We start from the raw sequence: 19,920 nt of genomic DNA, 5'->3' as shown, positions 1-19,920 counted from the left end.
CCATTCACCATCCTGACTTGGAAATATATTGCTGTTCCTTCACTGTGGCTGGATCAAAATCCTGGAACTCCCTCCCTAACAACACTGTGGGTGTACCTACTGTAGCAGTTCAAGAAGGCAGCTCAGCACCACCTTCTTAAGGGCAATTAAGGATGGACAATAAATGTGGGCCTAGCTAGCAAAGCCCACATCCAATTAATTAATTTTTGAATATTAACTCCGTTTCTAATCCTGCTGAGTGTTTCCAGCATTTTCTGATTTTATTGCATAATGCTCATTTGCCTGGAGGTAAGCGGAGTGATGATTTGATGCAGTGAGAACCATCACTGGTGAATGGCGTGAGCCCTAAAGTTTATTTTGCCCTGATCAAAGCCACTGATCTCCATGGGAAACTGCAAGTGTCATGAAGTGTCGTTGGAACATTAAGCAACAAACTTAAGAGTGAATTTCCCCATCCACGATGGTGGCAGTCCCAGCATGTGAGTGTAAGACAAAGCTGCAGTGTCTGCAACATTCCGTTATCTCCCTGGCCTTTTCCGAGGTCCCACCATTGCAGAAGTAGCCTCCAGCCATCAGAATTCATTTGGTGCAATTCCACCATATAGTTGAGTGCACTGGACATTGCAAAGGTTAAGAGACTAGAAACTCAACTGGACAAAAGCCACCCAACAGCAGGTCCTACTCCAGCAGGCAGGAGTATATTCAACACTGAGTGACTCTTCAAAGCCTCTCCGCACTACAAGGCACATAGAATCATAGAATCCCTACAGTACAGAAGAAGGCCATTCGGCCCATTGAGTCTGAAACCGACCACAATCCCACCCTGGCCCCATCCCCGTAACCCCACACATTTACCCTGCTAATCCCCCTGATGCTAGGGTCAATTTAGCATGGCCGATCCACCTAACCCGCACATCTTTAGACTGTGGGAGGAAACCGGACTACCTGGAGGAAACCCACGCAGACACCAGAACTCATTTGGTGCAACTGCAACATATAACTGAGTGCACTGGACATAGCAAGGTTCAAGAGAAAAATGTTAAGGGGAGAACATGCAAACTCCACACAGACAGTGACCCAAGGTCGGAATTGAACCTGCGTCCCTGGCACTGTGAGGCAGCAGTGCTGACCACTGTGCCATTGTGTCACCCTGAAGTGTGAGGGAATGCTCTTTGCTTGCTTGGATGGATGCAGCAACATGTAAGAAGCTCAATACCAAATGGGAAAAAGTAGTTTGCTTTATATGCACTTGACATCTACTAGCCTAAATAAACACCACTGATGCACCGTGACTGCAGTGTGTTTTATCCAAAAGTTGCACTCCAACAACTTACCCACATTAATTTTGTGTGAGAGTTCATGTTACAACTTGACAAAGAACATTCAACCTGCTTCATTATTGCACTTCGGTCTGTTGGTATACAGTTACAGTTTTGCAGGCGGCACGGTAGCACAGTGGTTAGCACTGCTGCTTCACAGCTCCAGGGACCTGGGTTCAATTCCCGGCTTGGGTCATTGTCTGTGTGGAGTTTGCACATTCTCCTCGTGTCTGCGTGGGTTTCCTCTGGGTGCTCCGGTTTCCTCCCACAGTCCAAAGATGTGCGGTTAGGTTGATTGGCCATGCTAAAATTGCCCCTTAGTGTCCTGGGATGCGTAGATTAGAGGGATTAGCGGGTAAATATGTAGGGATATGGGGGTAGGGCCTGGGTGGGATTGTGGTCGGTGCAGACTCGATGGGCCGAATGGCCTCTTTCTGTACTGTAGGGTTTCTATGATTCTATGAACTTGCAAGGCTTCCTTGGCAGCTCCCCCCAAACCCCTAACCGTCACCAACTTCGCCTGGGGTTGAGAAATGCCAACCTTGCCACTGATACCCACATTAATTTTGTGTGAGAGTTCATGTTACAACTTGACAAAGAACATTCAACCTGCTTCATTATTGCACTTCGGTCTGTTGGTATACAGTTACAGTTTTGCAATTAACTTTCCACCTATTCCTATCATGTTACACACTGGTCTAGTTTTTGGGTTGTGAAAGTTCTGATCAATCAACAGTGATACAGTTCTACCCTATCCTCTTACATTATAACAATGCTGCCTTGTGTTGGTGTAGCTCTCAATCCTCTAATTTTTTAAAAAAAACTATTCTCTATCCTAGAATAAAGCTACACTGTTCCATGACATTCAATTACACCTTTACCATGCTTTGTCCTGTACCCAATTTGAACCCTATTATTGGCTTTTCCCATTTTGCAGTCAGATTTTGTGGTTGAAATGATATCAAAACTGTCAGCGTTTGCATCAGTAATCTGAAAAATTGGAAGCAACTTCAGGCACCCACACATATGTGGTTAATCTTTTCTTTGTTCATTCAAGAGATGTGGGTGTAGCTGACTTGGCCAGCATTCATTGCCCAAACTCTAATTCATAGAATCATAGAATTCCTGCTGTACAGTAGGAGGCCATTTGGCCCATCGAGTCTGCACCGACTGTGCGACAGAGTATCTTATCTAGGCACCCCACCCCCCCAACCCTAGCCCTGTAACCCCATGCATTTACCCCTTTAAACACACTAACCTACACATCTTGGGATACTAAGGGGCAATTTAGCATGGCCAATCCACCCAACCCGCACATGTTTGGAGTGTGGGAGGAAATCGGAGCACCCGGAGGAAACCCACGGAGACATGGGAATAATGTGCAAATTCCATAGGCAGTCACCCAAGACTGGAATCGAACCCGGGTCCCTGGCGCTGTGAGGCATCATTGTTAACCATTGTACCACCATGCCACTCTAATTGTACTAATTACTCAAGAAGGTGGTGGTTAGCTGTCCTATTGAACCACTGCAGTCTATGTGATGTAGGAAAACCCACAGTGCTGTTAGGGAGGGAGTTACTGCATTTTGACTCAGAGCTAGTGAAGGAATGGCGATATGTTTCCAAGGAAGGATGACAAGTGGGTTGGAGGGCAATTTCTAGGTGGTGGTGTTCCCGTGTGTCTGCTGCTCTTTTCCTTCTAACTGGTAGTGGTCATGGGTTGGAAGCTGATGTCTCAGGAGCCTTGGTGAGTTGCTGCAGTGCATCTTGTAGATAATACACACTGTTGCTATTGTGCATCGGTGGTGAAGATAGTGAATGTTTGTGAAAGGGATGCTAATCAAGTGGGCTGCTTTGTCCAGGCTGGCATTGAGCTTCTTGAATATTGTGGGAGCTGCACTCATCAAGGCAATGGGAGCGTATTCCATCACATTCCTGACTTATGCCTTGTAGATGCTGGACAGGCTTTGGGGAGTCAAGAAGTGAATTAATTGGCACAGGATTCCCAGTCACTGATCCGCTCTTGTAGCCACAGTATATGGCTAATCCAGTTCAATTTCTGGTCAATGGTAACCCCAAGATGTTAATAGTGGAGATTCAGTGATAGTAATGGATTTGAACGTCAAGGGGGCGATGGTTAGATTCTCTCTTGTTGGAGCTGGTCATTGCCTGACTCTTGAGTGACATGAATGTTACTTGTACTGTCAGCCTAAGCCTGAATATTTTCCAGACCTTGTTGCATTTGGACATGGACTGCTTCAGTACCTGAGGAGTCACAGTTTGTTCTGGACACTGTGCAGTCTTCAGCAAACATCCCCATTTCTGACCTTCTGATGAATGGAAGGTCATTGATGAAGTAGCTGAAGGTGGCTGGATCTCAGACACTATCCTGAGGAACTCCTCCGGTGATGTCCTGGAGCTGAGATGACTGACTTCCAACCACCACAATCATCTTCCTTTGTGCTAAGTATGACTCTAACCAGCGGAGGGTTTCCCCCCCAATTCCCATTGACTCCAGTTTTGCTAGGGCTCCTTGATGCCACACTTGGTCAAATGCTGCCTTGAAGTCAAGGACAGTCACTCTCACCCCACCTCTGGGATTCAGCTCTTTTGTCCATGTTTGAACTGAGGTTGTAACGAGGTCAGAAGCGGAACCCAAATGAGCATCAGTGAGCAGAAAAATACTGAAATTCAAAAGTTGCTTGAAGTGATTCTCCACTCTTCCATATGGTGCGCTGTTAATGTTCTTGTGGGTGGAATTCAATTAGAAATCACTGAATTGACTGAAATTTCATTTTCTGCCATTATTATCACTGTAAAACCCAAGTCAAATGGTGTATAACTATGGGGACATAATTCCTGCTGAACAACCTTTATGGACCTGAAAGATGAATTTCATACTTGTCAATTTTTTTCCATTCAATGCTAATTCCATATTTTTAAAATAAAAACGATTTTTAAAAAAGTTTATGAGTTTCAATTTCTAAATCCCATGTGTGGATAAAATTATACATTATACAAAGTGAGGGAGGAAAATATGCTTGTTACTTCCTGGTTTGCTGTCTGTGAGAATGCTTCAATGTGATTGGCTGCTTAGCCTGATGATGGCATCATTACTGCTGGATGCAATAGATCCCTTGTAGTTGGGGCCAGAATGAAATTATAATTGAGCAAAGTGAAATCCAAGCCGTAGAACTCACTTGATCTTTAGGAGCAGCTTTCTTCCAGGTTAGAAGCTAGTGCAATCACTTCACTGCTGATTGCAAAAATCCGGGCTAATATGCTTCAATCCTAAATTAAAATTACTATAAAAGTAGAGAAGTGTTGTTGCAATTGTATCAGGTGTTGGTGAGACCACATCTGGAGAATTGCGTCCAGTTTTGGTCTCCTTATTTGAGGAAGGATGTAGTGGCATTGGAGGCAATTCAGAGGAGGTTCATCAGATTGATTCCGGGGCTGAAGGGGTTGACGTATGAGGAGAGGTTAAACAGTTTGGGCTTGTACTCGCTGGAGTTTAGAAGGACGAGAGGGGACCTGATTGAGACATATAAAATTTTAAAAGGGATTAATATAGTAAGTGTAGACCAAGTGTTTCCTCTGATTGGGGCAATCTAGAACAAGAGGTCACAGGTATAGGTTGAGAGGCGGTAGATGTAAAACTGAGATGAGGAGGAACTACTTCTTGGAGACGGTGGCGAATTTATGGAACTAGCTGCCCCATAGCACGGTGGAGTCTGAATCGTTGAATGGTTTCAAGAAGGAGATATATTTCTAATAAAGAAAGGGACATGGGGAACAAGTGGGAAGGTGGATTTGAGACGAGGGAGAGATCAGCCACGATCTGATTGAACGGCGGAGCAGGCTCGAAGGGCTGAATTTGCCTACTTCTGCTCCTAATTCCTATGTTGCTATGTTGTTCCTATGAACTCAGAGCGTAATGCTCCCAGTTAAACCAAGCTGTCAAAAAAAACTTCCTTTGTGTTCAATTATGGTTTCACTAAGACTTTTTATGTTTGAATTTATTTTATTAATGTATTTTGTTTTTAACTCCCAAATCTTTTGCTACGCTCCTTTCCTTGTGTAAAGTAAGTAAGTAAGTAAAGTTTATTTATTAGTCACAAGTAAGGCTTACATTAACACTGCAATGAAGTTACTGTGAAATTCCCCTAGTCGCCACATTCCGGCTCCTGTTTGGGCCAATCCACTTAACCAGCACGTCTTTCAGAGTGTGGGAGGAAACCGGAGCACCCGGAGGAAACCCACGCAGACACAGGGAGAACGTGCAAACTCCACACAGACAGTGACCCAAGCCGGGAATTGAACTCAGCTCCCTGGCGTTGTGAGGCAGCAGCGCTAACCACTGTGCCACCATGCTGCCCCTGTGTTAATTTGTGCCGAAATTAATCCAGATGCTCATCCATAACATTTAGCCTAACACAGGATGCTATGACTAGAATCATAATATTTTCCAACAGAGAGGATGTTCGATCCATCACATTTGTATCATCAGTCTGAAAGCCCAATCTGATAGCAGTGGCAGTGTGCAGAAAAGCTCCATTCTTCACTGATAGATGATAAACATTTGAGTCACATCCCGTTTCCTATCCTTCCCTTTCTCTTAGTTGCTGCCCAGACATAATTTACAAAATATGGCAGATTGATTTTACTTGTACACAAAGTATGTGTTCATTTTAATAACATCCTACCATTTCATGACAGTTGGCAAAGCCTGCATTTTGTTGCTCATTCCTATTTTATATTCTTTCACAGGGTATGGCTGTTGCTGGCTAGGCCAGCATTTATTGCCCATCTGTAATTACCCTTGAGAAGGTGAGCCCCTTTCTTGAACCACTGCAGGCCATATGGTGCAGGTACATTCACAATTCTGTTAGGAAGGGAGTTCCAGGATTGACACAGTCCAAAGATGTGTGGATTAGATTGATTGGCCATGCTAAATTGACCCTGGTGTCAGGGGGAATTAGCAGCGTAAATGTGTGGGGTTACGGGAATAGGGCCTGGGTGGGATTGTGGTCGGTACAGACTCTATGTCCTCCTTCTGTACTGTAGAGATTCTATGATTCATACAGTTTTTGTCCAAACCTGTATGGATTGTGTAATGCATGGTATAAAGGGATGGTGTAAAGGATGTGTAGGAGGCCCCTATAATAAACAGTACAGAATTGTTATTCAACCATGTACATGTAGTTCTGAGGGTATTTGCATTTTCTATTATTTTTCTGGCCGAACACAATGAGTTCCATTTTCCAGTTCATTTGGATGTCCCTGGTTTAGAATTATGAAGAGTTTAACGCAACACAGGTGAAGTGAGATGCCACAGCGCTCTCATATTTCAGCTGTCTTTCACTCCGCTCAACCAGTGTTGAAGTTGAACTCACTAGGGGTAACTCAGCTATATTTTGCAACAGAAACAAACAGTTCAGACTTTGGTAAAAAATGAAGTTGTCTCATTGAATTTCTATTTACCAATTCTCTTCCTGTATCTAGTGGTGTACTAAGACAGACTATCTGCTTCCATTGCTATTAATCCTCAGAACAGGGCGCTAGTCTGTTGCCAGAGGTTTATAGCTTGAGGGGCGCCACTCCACAGCAAGTGTTGCTGACCAGGAGTCTCCCCAGTTCTTACTGCCAGCCACTGGCATGTTTGGAAGGATTTGCAGGTTGACGCACTCAACTTGTTTGGCCGCTTTATGAACACACATTCCTTGGCCATCAAGCCCTTGGATGGGACTCGTACCCAGAGCTTCTGGCTCAGAGGAAGGGATGTTACCCAGTGCACCACAAGACCTCCGTCTTATTGAATAGCCTCCAGGGGTGGCATGGTGGCACAGTGGTTAGCACTGCTGCCTCACAGCGCTAGGGACCCGGGTTTGATTCCCGCCTTGGTTAACTGTCTGTGTGGAGTTTGCACATTCTCCCCGTGCCTGCATGGGTTTCCTCCGGGTGCTCCGGTTTCCTCCCACAGTCCATAGATGTGCGGGTTAGGTTGATTGGCCATGCTAAAATGCCTCTAGTGTCAGGGGAATTAGCAGGGTAAATGTATGGGGTTATGGGAATAGGGCCTGGATGGGACTGTTGTTGGTGCAGACTTGATGGGCTGATCGGCCTTCTTCTGTACCGTAGGGATTCTACAATCCAGTAAAGACCTAATTGGGCCTTTAACTATGCTAATTGCCTCCTTGTAACAGTCAACCTCACTGTATTCATCCCCAACACTGGTAAAATGCCCCAGCTGTGGGAGTGGATTGGGAGGAGGGCCACCGCAAAGCTAGGGCTCTCACTATATTACCAGCTCCTTCTAGGCCTCGAGGAGACCTGTAAAGTCCTGGCCTAAATGTTTTTAAGCTGGACTCAAAATACATGGAGACACAAGAAATTAGAAAGCAATATATAAAAGCAAATTACTGCGGATGCTGGAATCTAAAACAAAAAGAGAAAACGCTGGAAAATCTCAGCAGGTCTGGCAGCATCTGTAAGGAGACAAAAGAGCTGAGTTTTGAGTCCAGATGAGCCTTTATCAAAGCTAAAAGGCATAGAAAGTGGGAGATATTTATACTGCAGGGGGAGGGAATGAAAGTTGAGTCGTAGCCACAGAAACCAGGGGAAAAGACTGCTAATAGCTGTCCACAGAGAGAATAAAGGGTGTGAATGGCCAAATGGCAGAGAAGCTGTAAACTGTGACAGATGGAGATGTTGGTGGGGGGAGAGAATGGGACAAAGGTAGAATGTAGAAAAGGGGAAGTGGGTTAGGATTAGGGTTAAGATTAGGGTTAGAGTTAGGGTTAGGGTTAGAGAAAAGGTAAGAGAAGGTGGATGAAGTAGGGGGAAGGAAAGAGTCGCAGGGGGAAAGAAAAATGAAGAAAGAGCATAAAGAAATAAAAGGTAGACAACAGTAAAAAATTAAATAAAATAGAATGAAAACAAAAGGGCCCGAGGTGAGGTGTGGCAAATCATCTGAAGTTGTTGAATTCGATGTTGAGACCGGAAGGCTGTAAAGTGCCGAGCCGGAAGATGAGATGCTGTCACTCCAGTTTGCGTTGAGCTTCACTGGAACATTGCAGCAGGCCAAGGACAGACATGTGGGCATGGGAGCAGGATCATGCATTAAAATGGCAAGCAACCAGAAGGTCAGCGTCCTGATTGCACACAGACCGAAGGTGCTCAGCAAAGCGATCACCCAGTCTACGCTTGGTCTCTCCGATATAGAGGAGACCACATTGGGAGCAGCGAATGCAATAAACCAAATTGAAATAGGTACAAGTGAAACACTGCTTAACCTGGAATTAATATTTTGGACCTTGGATGGTGAGCAGAGAAGAGGTAAAGGGACAAGTGTTACATCTTCTGTGATTGCATGGGAAGGTGCCATGAGTGACGGGAGAGGTGTTGGGTATAGTGGAGGAGTGGACGAGGTTACCCCGGAGGGAGCGGTCTCTGCGGAATGCTGACAGAGGGTGTTTGGTGGTGGCATCACGCTGGAGTTGGCGAAAATGGCGGAGGATTATGCTTTGCATGCAGAGGCTGGCGGGATGAAATGTGAGAACAAGGGGGTCTCTATCCTTGTTCTGGGAGGGAGGGGATGGGGTGAGGGCCGTGGCGCGGGAGATGGACTGCTCACTGTTGAGAGCTCTGTCGACAACTGTAGATGGGAATCCATGGTTGAGAAAAAGGAGCACATATTAGAAGCACCACTTTGGAAAGTGGCATCATCGGAGCAAATGCGACGGAGGCGAAGGAGCTGAGAGAAAGGGATGGAGTCCTTACAGGATGTGGGGTGTGAAGAGCTGTAGTCCAGATAGCTGTGGGAGCCTGTGGGCTTGTAATGGATATTGGTAGATAGTCTATTGTCAGAAATGGAGACAGAAAGATCAAGGAAGGGAAGGGAAGTGTGTGAGATGGACCAGGAAGGCGATGGAGGGGTGGAAACTGGAAGCGAAGTTAATGAATTTTTCGAAGTCTGTACGAGAGCATGAAACGACACCAAAATAGTCATCGATGTACTGGTAAAGGAGCTGTGGGAGGGGACCTGGGTAGGCCTGGAACAAGGAACGTCCCACATACCCCATAAAAAGACAAGCGTAGCTAGGACCCATGCGGGTACAAATTGCTACTCCTTTGATTTGGAGAAAGTGGGATGAGTTAAAGGAGAAGTTGTTGAGAGATAGAACGAGTTCAGCCAGGCGGAGGAGAGTGATGGTGGATGGGAATTGTTCAGGACTCTTTTCAAGAAAGAAGTGAAGAGCTCTCAGGCCATCCTGGTGTGGAATGGAGGTGTAGAGAGATTGCACATCCATGGTGAATAGGAGGTGGTTAGGGCCTGCGAACTGGAAGCTGTCAATATGACACGGGGTATCAGAGGAATCCCGGATGTAGGTGGAGAGGGAATGGACCGGGGGGGATGAGGATGGAGTCAAGATAAGAGGAAATTAGTTCAGTGGCGCAGGAGCATGCTGACACAATGGGCCTACCAGGATAGTCCTTTTTGTGGATTTTGGGAAGTAGTTAAAAGCGGGCTGTCTGGGGTTGGGAGACCATGAGGTTGGACGCTGTCGGGGTAAGGCATCCGGAGGAAATGAGATTGGTGACGGTGTTGAAAATAATGGCTTGATGTTCAGTGTTGTGGTCGTGGTCCAGTGGGGAGGTAGGAGGAAGTGGAGGAAATTAGAAAGCAAGCACTAAAAAGCAAAACATGATGAAGAATAGCCTCACAGAGTAACACAATAGAAACAAAAGTTCCAGTCAGGAGTGGGATGCAAAGTAGTTAAAAGGAAAGCCCCAAGACTGTGTGGAGCCTAGTTTGTATATGCAAATTACTCTACAAACTGTTGTGGTTCAATGTATCCAAGTTGTTTATCACGTAGTATAATTCTGTAAGATCCAGTGCACACAGACAGATTGTCCATTAATCTCATGTTTTTTATGTAGAAATTAGAACACAAAACATTCAAACACAGAAGCTAATTCCTGTTGTGCATTCCACTCCCCCACAGCTCTCTGTTTAAATGTTTCTCCTACTTTCTGTCTCCACAAAAGGTCGTGAATGTAGCCCAGTCCATACGCAAACCAGCCTCCCATCCATTGACTCTGCCTACACTTCCTGCTGCCTCGGCAAAGCAGCCAGCATAATTAAGGACCCCACGCACCCCGGACATTCTCTCTTCCACCTTCTTCTGTCGGGAAAAAGATACTGAAGTCTGAGGTCACATACCGACCGACTCAAGAACAGCTTCTTCCCTGCTGCTGTCAGACGTTTGAATGGACCCAGAGAGAACAGCCCTAGCTCCCTCAACCTTTCCTCATAAGACCTACCCTCCAAACCAGGCAGCATCCTGGTAAATCTCCTCTGCACTCTTTCCAGCGCTTCCACATCCTTCTTATAGTGAGGTGACCAGAACTGCACACAATATTCCAAATGTGGTCTCACCAAGGTCCTGTACAGTTGCAGCATAACCCCACGGCTCTTAAACTCCAACCCCCTGTTAATAAAAGCTAACACACTATAGGCCTTCTTCACAGCTCTATCCACTTGAGTGGCAACCTTTAGAGATCTGTGGATATGGACCCCAAGATCTCTCTGTTCCTCCACAGTCTTCAGAACCCTACCTTTGACCCTGTAATCCACATTTAAATTAGTCCTACCAAAATGAATCACCTCACATTTATCAGGGTTAAACTCCATTTGCCATTTTTCAGCCCAGCTTTGCATCCTGTCTGTGTCTCTTTGCAGCCTACAACAGCCCTCCACCTCATCCACTACTCCACCAATCTTGGTGTCATCAGCAAATTTACTGATCCACCCTTCAGCCCCCTCCTCTAAGTCATTAATAAAAATCACAAAGAGCAGAGGACCAAGCACTGATCCCTATACTAAATACTAATCCCTATTACTCTACACGAATATATGTGACAATAATAAATCAAATCAAATCAACATTTATTACATTTGTTCTTGCATCAATGTCCCTTCTTTCGAGACTCATTAACTGTTAGAAACGCAGTCCTGTCCAATATAATCATAATTCTAAACACCTACCAAGTCATTCTGTAAACTCCTCCACTGTGAGAAAAACAGCCCAAGTTTTCAAAAAGTTGTATTTCCTCATATCAGACTGAATCTGCACGGTACCCCTCCCTCTGGTTCCTCAATATCATTCCAATTGTGTGGAGCACAAAACTGTACACAGTAATCCCACTATGGTCTTACAAGGTTTTTCGATAGATTTACCAGTACGTCTTGCCTTTTATATCTATACTTGTAGCCATGGAGGGATTGGCTAGACAACATGTGTGTGGATCAGATTAATGCCAACAACATAGGATTCAATGTCCACTCCAGCTGAAATAGGCTTACCTCCTTGGCTTACCCACGGTAAAAGACACAGCATTTTGTTACGGTTTATTGAATAATCACCAAGAACCTGCCTTTGGTGGTAAAATGATGAAGAAGCCTCCTTGCCATAAACCTTGGATCGTTAACTTTCCTTTCATAAGTTGCTGCTTTTAATGTCTTTTGAACTTGAAGTCGCAAATCTCTTTGCTCTTGCACACCACCATTCTTCCCCTGTTAAAACAGTCATCTAGGATTTCCAATCCTTATCACAGATCACTGAGGCCTAATGTAGAGTCTGCGTATGCGGTCATTGAGTGGAGACAGTAGTCAGTGTTGAGAAGTTGGATAGAGTAATTGTAGATTGGGAGGTAGAAAGTTAGAATCGGGTGTTTGTAACATTGTGAAATGCTGGGGGGGGGGGGGGGGGGGGGGGGTAGCAGCATTGCGTGATCCCGTTAAAAGGTGGTGCTTTTTCTGTGCTTAGAGATTTAAAATGCAAATACACAGAGAGCCCAAACTGAAACATTAGTATCAGTATCGAAAGGCCAAGCAGCAGTTTTAACCAAGACTTTTGAATTTAGCCAATTAATTTGAATCAGGCACTTAGATACCAAAAACCTATTAAATTTAAACCTGATGGTTTTGACAACCGAGGACCAATCCTATTGTGGGAAATATTGATATGTCATCACGGGTATAAAAGGAGGCAGTGGGACAAAGAGGAGATCATCTGCCACCCGCCAGAGCTAACAGCTCTCACTCTCTCTCTCTCGAGGTGGTGCTTTGACAACCGAGGATTGGTCCTCGATTGTCAAAACCGAGAGAGTGAGAGAGAGAATAGCTGGCTCTCATAGCTTCATCTATGTCTGAGAGAAAGCACCATCTGGATAGCAAAGGTACCAAAGAAGAAAGAAGTTCCAGACATTAGAATCAGCAGAGAAGGCCCAGAATATTCCTGAAGACACAAAACCTGATTGTAATTTAGTGACTAAATTCTATTTTTGTTAATGAGTGGGACTTGTATTTAATTGAACAGCATACCATTAGAATCTTGTTTTATTGGGGAATAGTTAATAGTTAGGAGGGATTTATTTGATTTGTTAATAGTTAATTTATTCACTGTTAGATAAATAAATTGTTCTGTGTTGATTGTAGAGTATCAGGGATCTATTTTGTATTTAACCACTGGAAGTTGCTGAAGGGCAGGTCACACCACTTCGCACACACTTTTTACAGATTATAAGGCGAGGTACACTCCTCTTTGGGTGTTTTGGTGTTAGTTCTCAGAGGGGAGGAAATCACTCCCCACTTTATAACATCGGCTTTGGTGTAATGTTCTATGACTACATTTGCTCCCAAGGCATAACCATAAAGAGTGGCCATTGTTATTTTTGGATATATGGCATTTTTTTGTATTCTAAATAGAGAGGAATTTTGTGGCCATTGTTTCTCCATATAATGAAATGGTTCAGTGATCCAGTCATTGTAGCATATTCATTCTATCTTATCTAAGCAATGTAATAATACAACTGACAAAATTCCTCTCGACTTACAGTACAAAAAAATGCCTTATATCCAAAAAAAACCCCACAGACTGAAAACATACTTATGAATCTGGTCTTTGAGCTGTTACGGAATTGATTGTCCAAGCCATCACTTCAGTTGCTCCATAATGCCAATGAAATATATTTTACTACGATAAAGGTGCTATATAAATGCAAGTTGTTGGCACTTTGGTTCTATAGAATTCTGATAACTTGCAGTCAGAAGAATATCTCCCAATTCCAATCTGGAGAGGCTTCTCATTTGATACTTTTAAAACTTTTATTCGGCTGAGCAAGGAGTTGTCTTTATATACAAAAGATTAAGACAGAAATAAATAGTAATATGGAATAAGTTAACAGGTCAGTGAAGCAAATATAGTGAAACTCATTGTAGTAAAAATCTGACACAGGTATTTCCCGACTTAGTGAGTGAAGACAGCACAAATTATTTCCCGATGATTTCCACATTTACCAGAATGTTCAAATGAGTTTGTAATCTAAATGATGATCTGCTGCTGTCTCCCACTCTATCCTCACCTAGCATCACTTCTGAACCCTGCACTACATGACTTCATTACTGGCTGAGAACAGTTTACTTTAACATAGTCATAGACCATTGAGTCAGTGAGCTAAAAGAAACCTCTGCCCTCATTTAACGGCCGCAGTTATAGTTCATGGCATTGGAGCAGGAAGCAGCAGATCACAAGGGTCAAGTCGGAATTTGCAGAAGGCGAGATTGGGAGAACCAGCGGAACGTTGTAATGAAAAACAGCAACATCAGTTTAGCGAATTACTGAATAAATGTTTCTGACAAACAAGCTGTGCACTTGAGTGGGCTCCAGAAGTGCAAATTGGATCAAATAGCTGGGCTTCTGAAGAGACAATGATTCGAGGGACATGTTAAAAAGGTGGAGTGAGGATCAACTAAATGAAGGACAACAATCATAGAATCCCTACAGTGCAGAAGGAGGCCATTCGGCCCATCGAGTCTGTACCGACCACAATACTACCCAAGCCCTATCCCCATAACCTCTGCATTTACCCTAGTCAGTTCCCCTGACACTAAGGGCAATTTAGCATGGCCAACCCACTTAACCCGCACATCTTTGGAGTGTGGGAGGAAATCAGAGCACCCGGAGGAAACCCATGCAGACACGGGAAGAACGTGCAAACTCCATGCAGATAGTGACCCAAGCCGGGAATCGAACCCGGGTCCCTGGTGATGTGATGCAGCAGTGCTAACCACTGTGCCGCCCTAAATTTTTTGTTTTATTCATTTGTGGGATATGGGCGTTGCTGGCTGGCCAGCATTTATTGCCCATCCCTAGTTGCTCAAGGGCAATTGAGAATCAACCACATTGCTGCGACTCTGGAGTCACATGTAAGCCAGACCAGGTAAGGACGGCAGATTTCATCTGGGCGGCACGGTAGCACAGTGGTTAGCACTGCTGCTTCACAGCTCCAGGGACCTGGGTTCGATTCCCGGCTTGGGTCACTGTCTGTGTGGAGTTTGCACATTCTCCTCGTGTCTGCGTGGGTTTCCTCCGGGTGCTCCGGTTTCCTCCCACAGTCCAAAGATGTGTGGGTTAGGTTGATTGGCCATGCTAAAAATTGCCCTTAGTGTCCTGAGATGCGTAGGTTAGAGGGATTAGTGCGCGGATATGGGGGTTGGGCCTGGGTGGGTTTGTGGTCGGTGCAGACTTGATGGGTTGAATGGCCTCCTTCTGTACTGTAGGGTTTCTATGATATTCTATGATTTCCTTCCCGAAAGAACCAGACTAATTTTCCAACAATTGACATTGGTTTCATGGTCATCAGTAGATTCTTAATTCCAGATTTTTTTTCATATTGAATTCAAATTCCACCAACTGCCGTGGCAGGATTCGATCCCGGGTCCCCAGAACATTAGCTGAGTTTCTTGATTAATAGTCTAGCGATAATACCACTAGGCCATGGCCTCCCCTTTCCTATTGCTAACATTTTTTGTTTCAGTGACTGATTTGTAGTGAAAAGAACAAACAGTTATCAGAACAATCATACTTGATACAAAATCTTTAAGATATTTACATAGATGTACGTATATACAAAGACTACAATTATAAAGTTGCTGAGTGCCTGATGTTGACTCAATCTCCTGGATTAGAATGAGGAGGCCTCTTCACTCATTCTGGATAAGGACTTCATGAAGTCTTTTCCAGTTAAGTCTACTTCTGCTGCAGTGCAACAATAGATCCACGGAGTTTCCTGGGTTTTGTGTTTGAACACGTCCCAAAACTGTACTGACAACACAGCTCGGTTTGACAAGAATATACCTCTGGCGGTGAAGACATTCAGTATTTCAGTCCCTTCATTAAACTAGTAAATCATTTTATGATTCCATCATTGCTGAAAATGGCAAGAGGAGAATTTTGGTTTTAACTGAGTATTTTGCTTGTCATTTTTGAAATTGAAGAGAATTCCAGCATTGTGTTACCAAATATTGGTTTATAAGACTCCAGCTATTCCAACCATACTATCAGTTTCAAAGATTGTATTTAAAAAAAAATTTATTCATGTGTTGGACATGGGCGTCGTTGGCTGGCCAGCATTTATTGCCTATCCCCAGTTGCCCCAGGGCAGTTGAGAGTCAACCACATTGCTGTGGCTCTGAAGTCACATGTAGGCCAGTAGATTTCTGTCCCTAAACGACATTAGTGAACCAGATGGGTTTTTCCGCCAATCGAGAATGATTTCATGGTTATCAGTCGATGTCAAGGCGGGATTCGAACCCTCATCCCCAGAAATTTAGCTGAGTTTCTGGATTAATAGTCTGGCGATAAATACCACGAGGCCATCGCCTCCCCACAGTAATGTAAATTAATACAGTTGCAGTTGTTGGTTTGACGTGCCTCACAGATATTTTCCTTTGTCACAATCTTTCACAGTTGGGCGATGACCTGATGTTTAACCAGCACAGCAGGGGACAGTTTTTGCTCAGTGCAATGAGATTCTCTCATTATGGAATCTTCAGACCGTTGAAAGCATCTCTACTTGTATCAGTGGACAGTGCATCATTGCCTCATTGTCTTGTTGTCCTTCAGATGTCCACTCTTTCTCACCGAGGTCCTGGCACCAGGTTAAGTGATTTCGTTCCCACAGCTGGCACTCCTTAATGACGCCATTAAGACGGTTACTAATTGTTGACTGATAGCTGGTTGCTTTCTGCTCAGGGTTGAAGTTGGCCGGAACCTTGAGCTCTTGGAGGAACGCGGACAGTTGGGATGGCAAACTGTAGACTGGCAAGTTATTAAAAACTTCCGGTATTTCTTCCTTTTTCTGCAAATCTTCAAAATATACAACAACGTACTTCCCAGAAACATTCCCTTTCGTGATATCAGGAAGAATGCAGTTCAAGGAGGCCATAAATCCATCATTTGGGTCATTTATGGCTTTTGTGCTTCCAGGGGACTGAAGCCATTCACTGCATTTCATACTGGCACCCTTCGAGAGGAGGACGAGGATTTTTCCACCTTCTCCTGTAATTTTATTTTTCTGGGAATGGAACCACGGCAGGGGACCTTGCGCACCCAGTTCTATACGCTTCCACAGATCCACTATCACTTGGAACTGAAGTTCGCACAGGACAGATGCAAAAGTGTTCACCAACTTTTCAAACTGATTGTGATCCAGCGAATAGAGAAGAAGGATCTTCCTGTTACTTGAAGAATCTGAAAAAATCAAAAGCATACAACATATCAAAAGGCTACAACATATAAATTTTAAAACGGCTTATATGCATCAAAAACATCGTATAAGGCATTGATTCTTTGCCAGCGCAACCATTGTTATGTAGGCATTGTGCTGACCCTAAACGCAAAGCTAAATCCCATTAGTAGCAGTAGGATGAATGGCCAGATAGTCTTTTTTGATGGTGTAGAGTTGTTAGCTTGGGCACCGAGAGATTTTTTTAGCCATTCATTAAATAGTGCTGTGGGATTGTTTTAGTCCACCTGAACAAGCAAATGGGCACTCCAACAATGCAGCACTCCTTCCATACCACTTGGAGGTATCGAGATAAATATTCACACAAGTTGGCACCAGAGCTAGAAGTCAAAACCCTTTGCTTTGCAATGATGAATGTGACCAACTGTGCCAACATATGTGAGGACCAATTTGCCTCGATAGGCACTTGTTAAGGAACCTGCCATGCATATGCTTAGACCCACTTGAATTCCTAGTATCTAATCACTCAAGATCCTGGGAGGAGTTACCATTGACCAGAAACTGAGCTGGACTAGCCACGTATATACTGTGGCTGCAAGAGCAGGTCAGAGCCTGTGGATCTGAGGTGAGTAACTCGCTTTGTGACTCCCCAAGGACGGCACGGTGGCACAGTGGTTAGAACTGCTGCCTCATAGTGCCAGGGACCCAGGTTCGATTCCCGGCTTGGGTCACTGTCTGTGCAGAATCTGCACGTTCTCCCCGTGTCTGCGTGGGTTTCCTCCGGGTGCTTTGGTTTCCTCCCACAGTCTGAAAGACGTGCTGGTTAGGTGCATTGGCCATGCTGAATTCTCCCTCAGTGTCCCCGAACAGGCACTGGAGTGTGGTGACTAGGGGATTTTCACAGTAACTTCATTGCAGTGTTAATGTAAACCTACTTGTGACACTAATAAATAAACTTTAAAAAAACCCAAAGCCTGTCCACCATCTGCAAGGCACAAGTCAGGAGTGTGATGAAATATCGGGATTTCAACCCCCGATCCATCATCCACCCACCACTACAAAATTTGAAAACATGAAATCAGGTCGTTCTTTCAGCTAATAACTGGAAGTTTGAATCTCTTTTCAATAGTTATCAGTTCCTATGGAGATAGTAACAGGGCATGTAAAATCCAGTGGGTGCCATGCCTGCCATCTGCCAATCTACCCTTGCCCATTAAACAGGAAATGGAGGAGCCATTGGGAGGCATGCCCACCCTTGGGTAATTGAGTTTAAAGTTTATTACATTAGTGTCACAAGTAGGCTTACATTAACACTGCAGTGAAGCTACTGTGAGGCTCATATTTTGTCAATGAATGTTACGCTGTTCACCATAAGCTCCCGCTTTCTTAGTCTATCAAAATCTTTCACAATTTTAAAGACACTTGTTATACCATTCAGCCTCTTTTTTTTGCCTTGAGAGAAGACATCCAGCCTATCAATGCTTTCCCGAAATGTATACCCTGCATTTCTGGTATCATCCCTATCAGTCTTCTCTGCACTGTCACCTGTGCCAATATATTTTCATAATATAGCGGCTAGAGCCTAACAGCACTTAAGTGCCTCATCCTGCTGTCATCAGTATTATACCGATGGAGTGATAAGGCCCATGCCATCTGGGAAGCCCAGCAGATTCAGTTGTGTGAGCTGCAATCAGGCAATGCAGGGGAATCTCCTTTGCAGCTCCTCTAAGCCCATTGGAGGCACCCTCTCTACAAAGGTCATTCCAACCTTTAACCTCCCCTCCTGGCTTTTAGAAACCAGTCCTTTCCCATCCGCTCACTGCGCCTCCACCCACAAGGAAAGATTCAGTAAGAAGTCTCACAACACCAGGTTAAAGTCCAATGGGTTTATTTGGTAGCACGAGCTTTTGGAGCCCTGCTCCTTCATCAGCCACTCACCTGATGAAGGAGCAGTGCTCTAAAAGCTCCTGCTACCAAGTAAACCTGTTGGAATTTAACCTGGTGTTGTGAGACTTCTTACTGTGCCTACCCCAGTCCAATGTCGGCATTTCCACATCATGGCAAGGAAAGGTTGGCAGATCTCGGCGCACCCGGACTTATCAGGTCTCCTTGACATGGTGGAATGGACCATAGTCCCAGCAGTGGCCACTGCTCCCTGTGGTCCTGCTGGTACTTCAGAACTGCTGGCCACCCAATTGGACAGTAGCTCTTTAAGGTAGGACATCCTCCCGAGAAAGGCATGGATGATCCTCCTCAGTCCAATTAAAGCTACTTCTAGCAGTAAATGGACATGCAGCAGCCTTCGGGACTGTGGGCAGGCTCCTCCCACCCCTGACCATCTTAGCTGGTGGGTGGGATCTACTGCATTCATTAAATCCAGCCCGATGATTCTATAGATGCAAATTGTAGTTATGAAGAGGAAAATTGTGAAGAGGAGAATTGTGAAGAGGAGAATTGTGAAGAGGGGAATTGTGAAGAGGGGAATTGTGAAGAGGAGAATTGTGAAGAGGAGAATTTTGTCTAACGGACTGCCAACTGAGGCAATGGGGTATGATTTTATCATAAATTGGAAGCGACCAAAGCATAGTGGGCGGGATCTTCTGGCCACGCTCGCCCCAAGATCGGAAAATCCTGCTCGAGGTCAACAGACCTTTGTATGGTCCTGTGTCGTCCACTACGATTCCCGTGGGCGGGACGGGAAAATTCCACCCAATGCTTCAGGGGGAAACAAGTTGGTGGAGGAGAATGGGAGATAGTGCAGAATATGATATTTTCTAAATACTGGGACCGCCCAGACGATTAATGGTCTTTTGCAGTTCGGTGCATTCCGGCGTTCTTACTATCAGTCAAGCTCGTAACGTGGCTCATTTACACTTGCTAAAAGTGACGTCCATTCATATACAGGGCATGGTTCTCTGCAAAAGAAATATGCAAAAGGAAGGACTTGCACCTTTTTTGAGGGAACCTATAGTTGCCAGTTGGGTTTTTCCACGGCAATACTTCGACC

The 19,920-nt window shown here is 44.6% G+C and overlaps 2 protein-coding genes across 3 annotated transcripts in view; both read right to left on the bottom strand.

The window, feature by feature from the left end:
* LOC144491673 (interleukin-17 receptor E-like) overlaps window positions 1–19,920 on the bottom strand; it is a 203,892-nt gene that overhangs the window by 31,154 nt on the left and 152,818 nt on the right. The gene's annotated exons all lie outside the window — the stretch shown is intronic.
* The window catches only part of LOC144491672 (interleukin-17 receptor C-like), a 74,665-nt gene continuing 68,219 nt past the window's right edge, over window positions 13,475–19,920 (bottom strand). For both annotated transcript variants that reach the window (XM_078209840.1, XM_078209839.1), the window contains one exon: window positions 13,475–16,918. In XM_078209840.1, the coding sequence (XP_078065966.1) occupies window positions 16,218–16,918 (701 nt within the window). In that variant the 3' untranslated portion in view covers window positions 13,475–16,217. The remainder of the gene's footprint in view (window positions 16,919–19,920) is intronic.

This window comes from Mustelus asterias, chromosome 3 (assembly GCF_964213995.1).
Source record: "Mustelus asterias chromosome 3, sMusAst1.hap1.1, whole genome shotgun sequence".
In the NCBI taxonomy this organism is placed as follows: Eukaryota; Metazoa; Chordata; class Chondrichthyes; order Carcharhiniformes; family Triakidae; genus Mustelus; species Mustelus asterias.
Note: the sequence above shows the minus strand (reverse complement) of the source record. Positions and strands in the feature narration are given on the sequence as shown.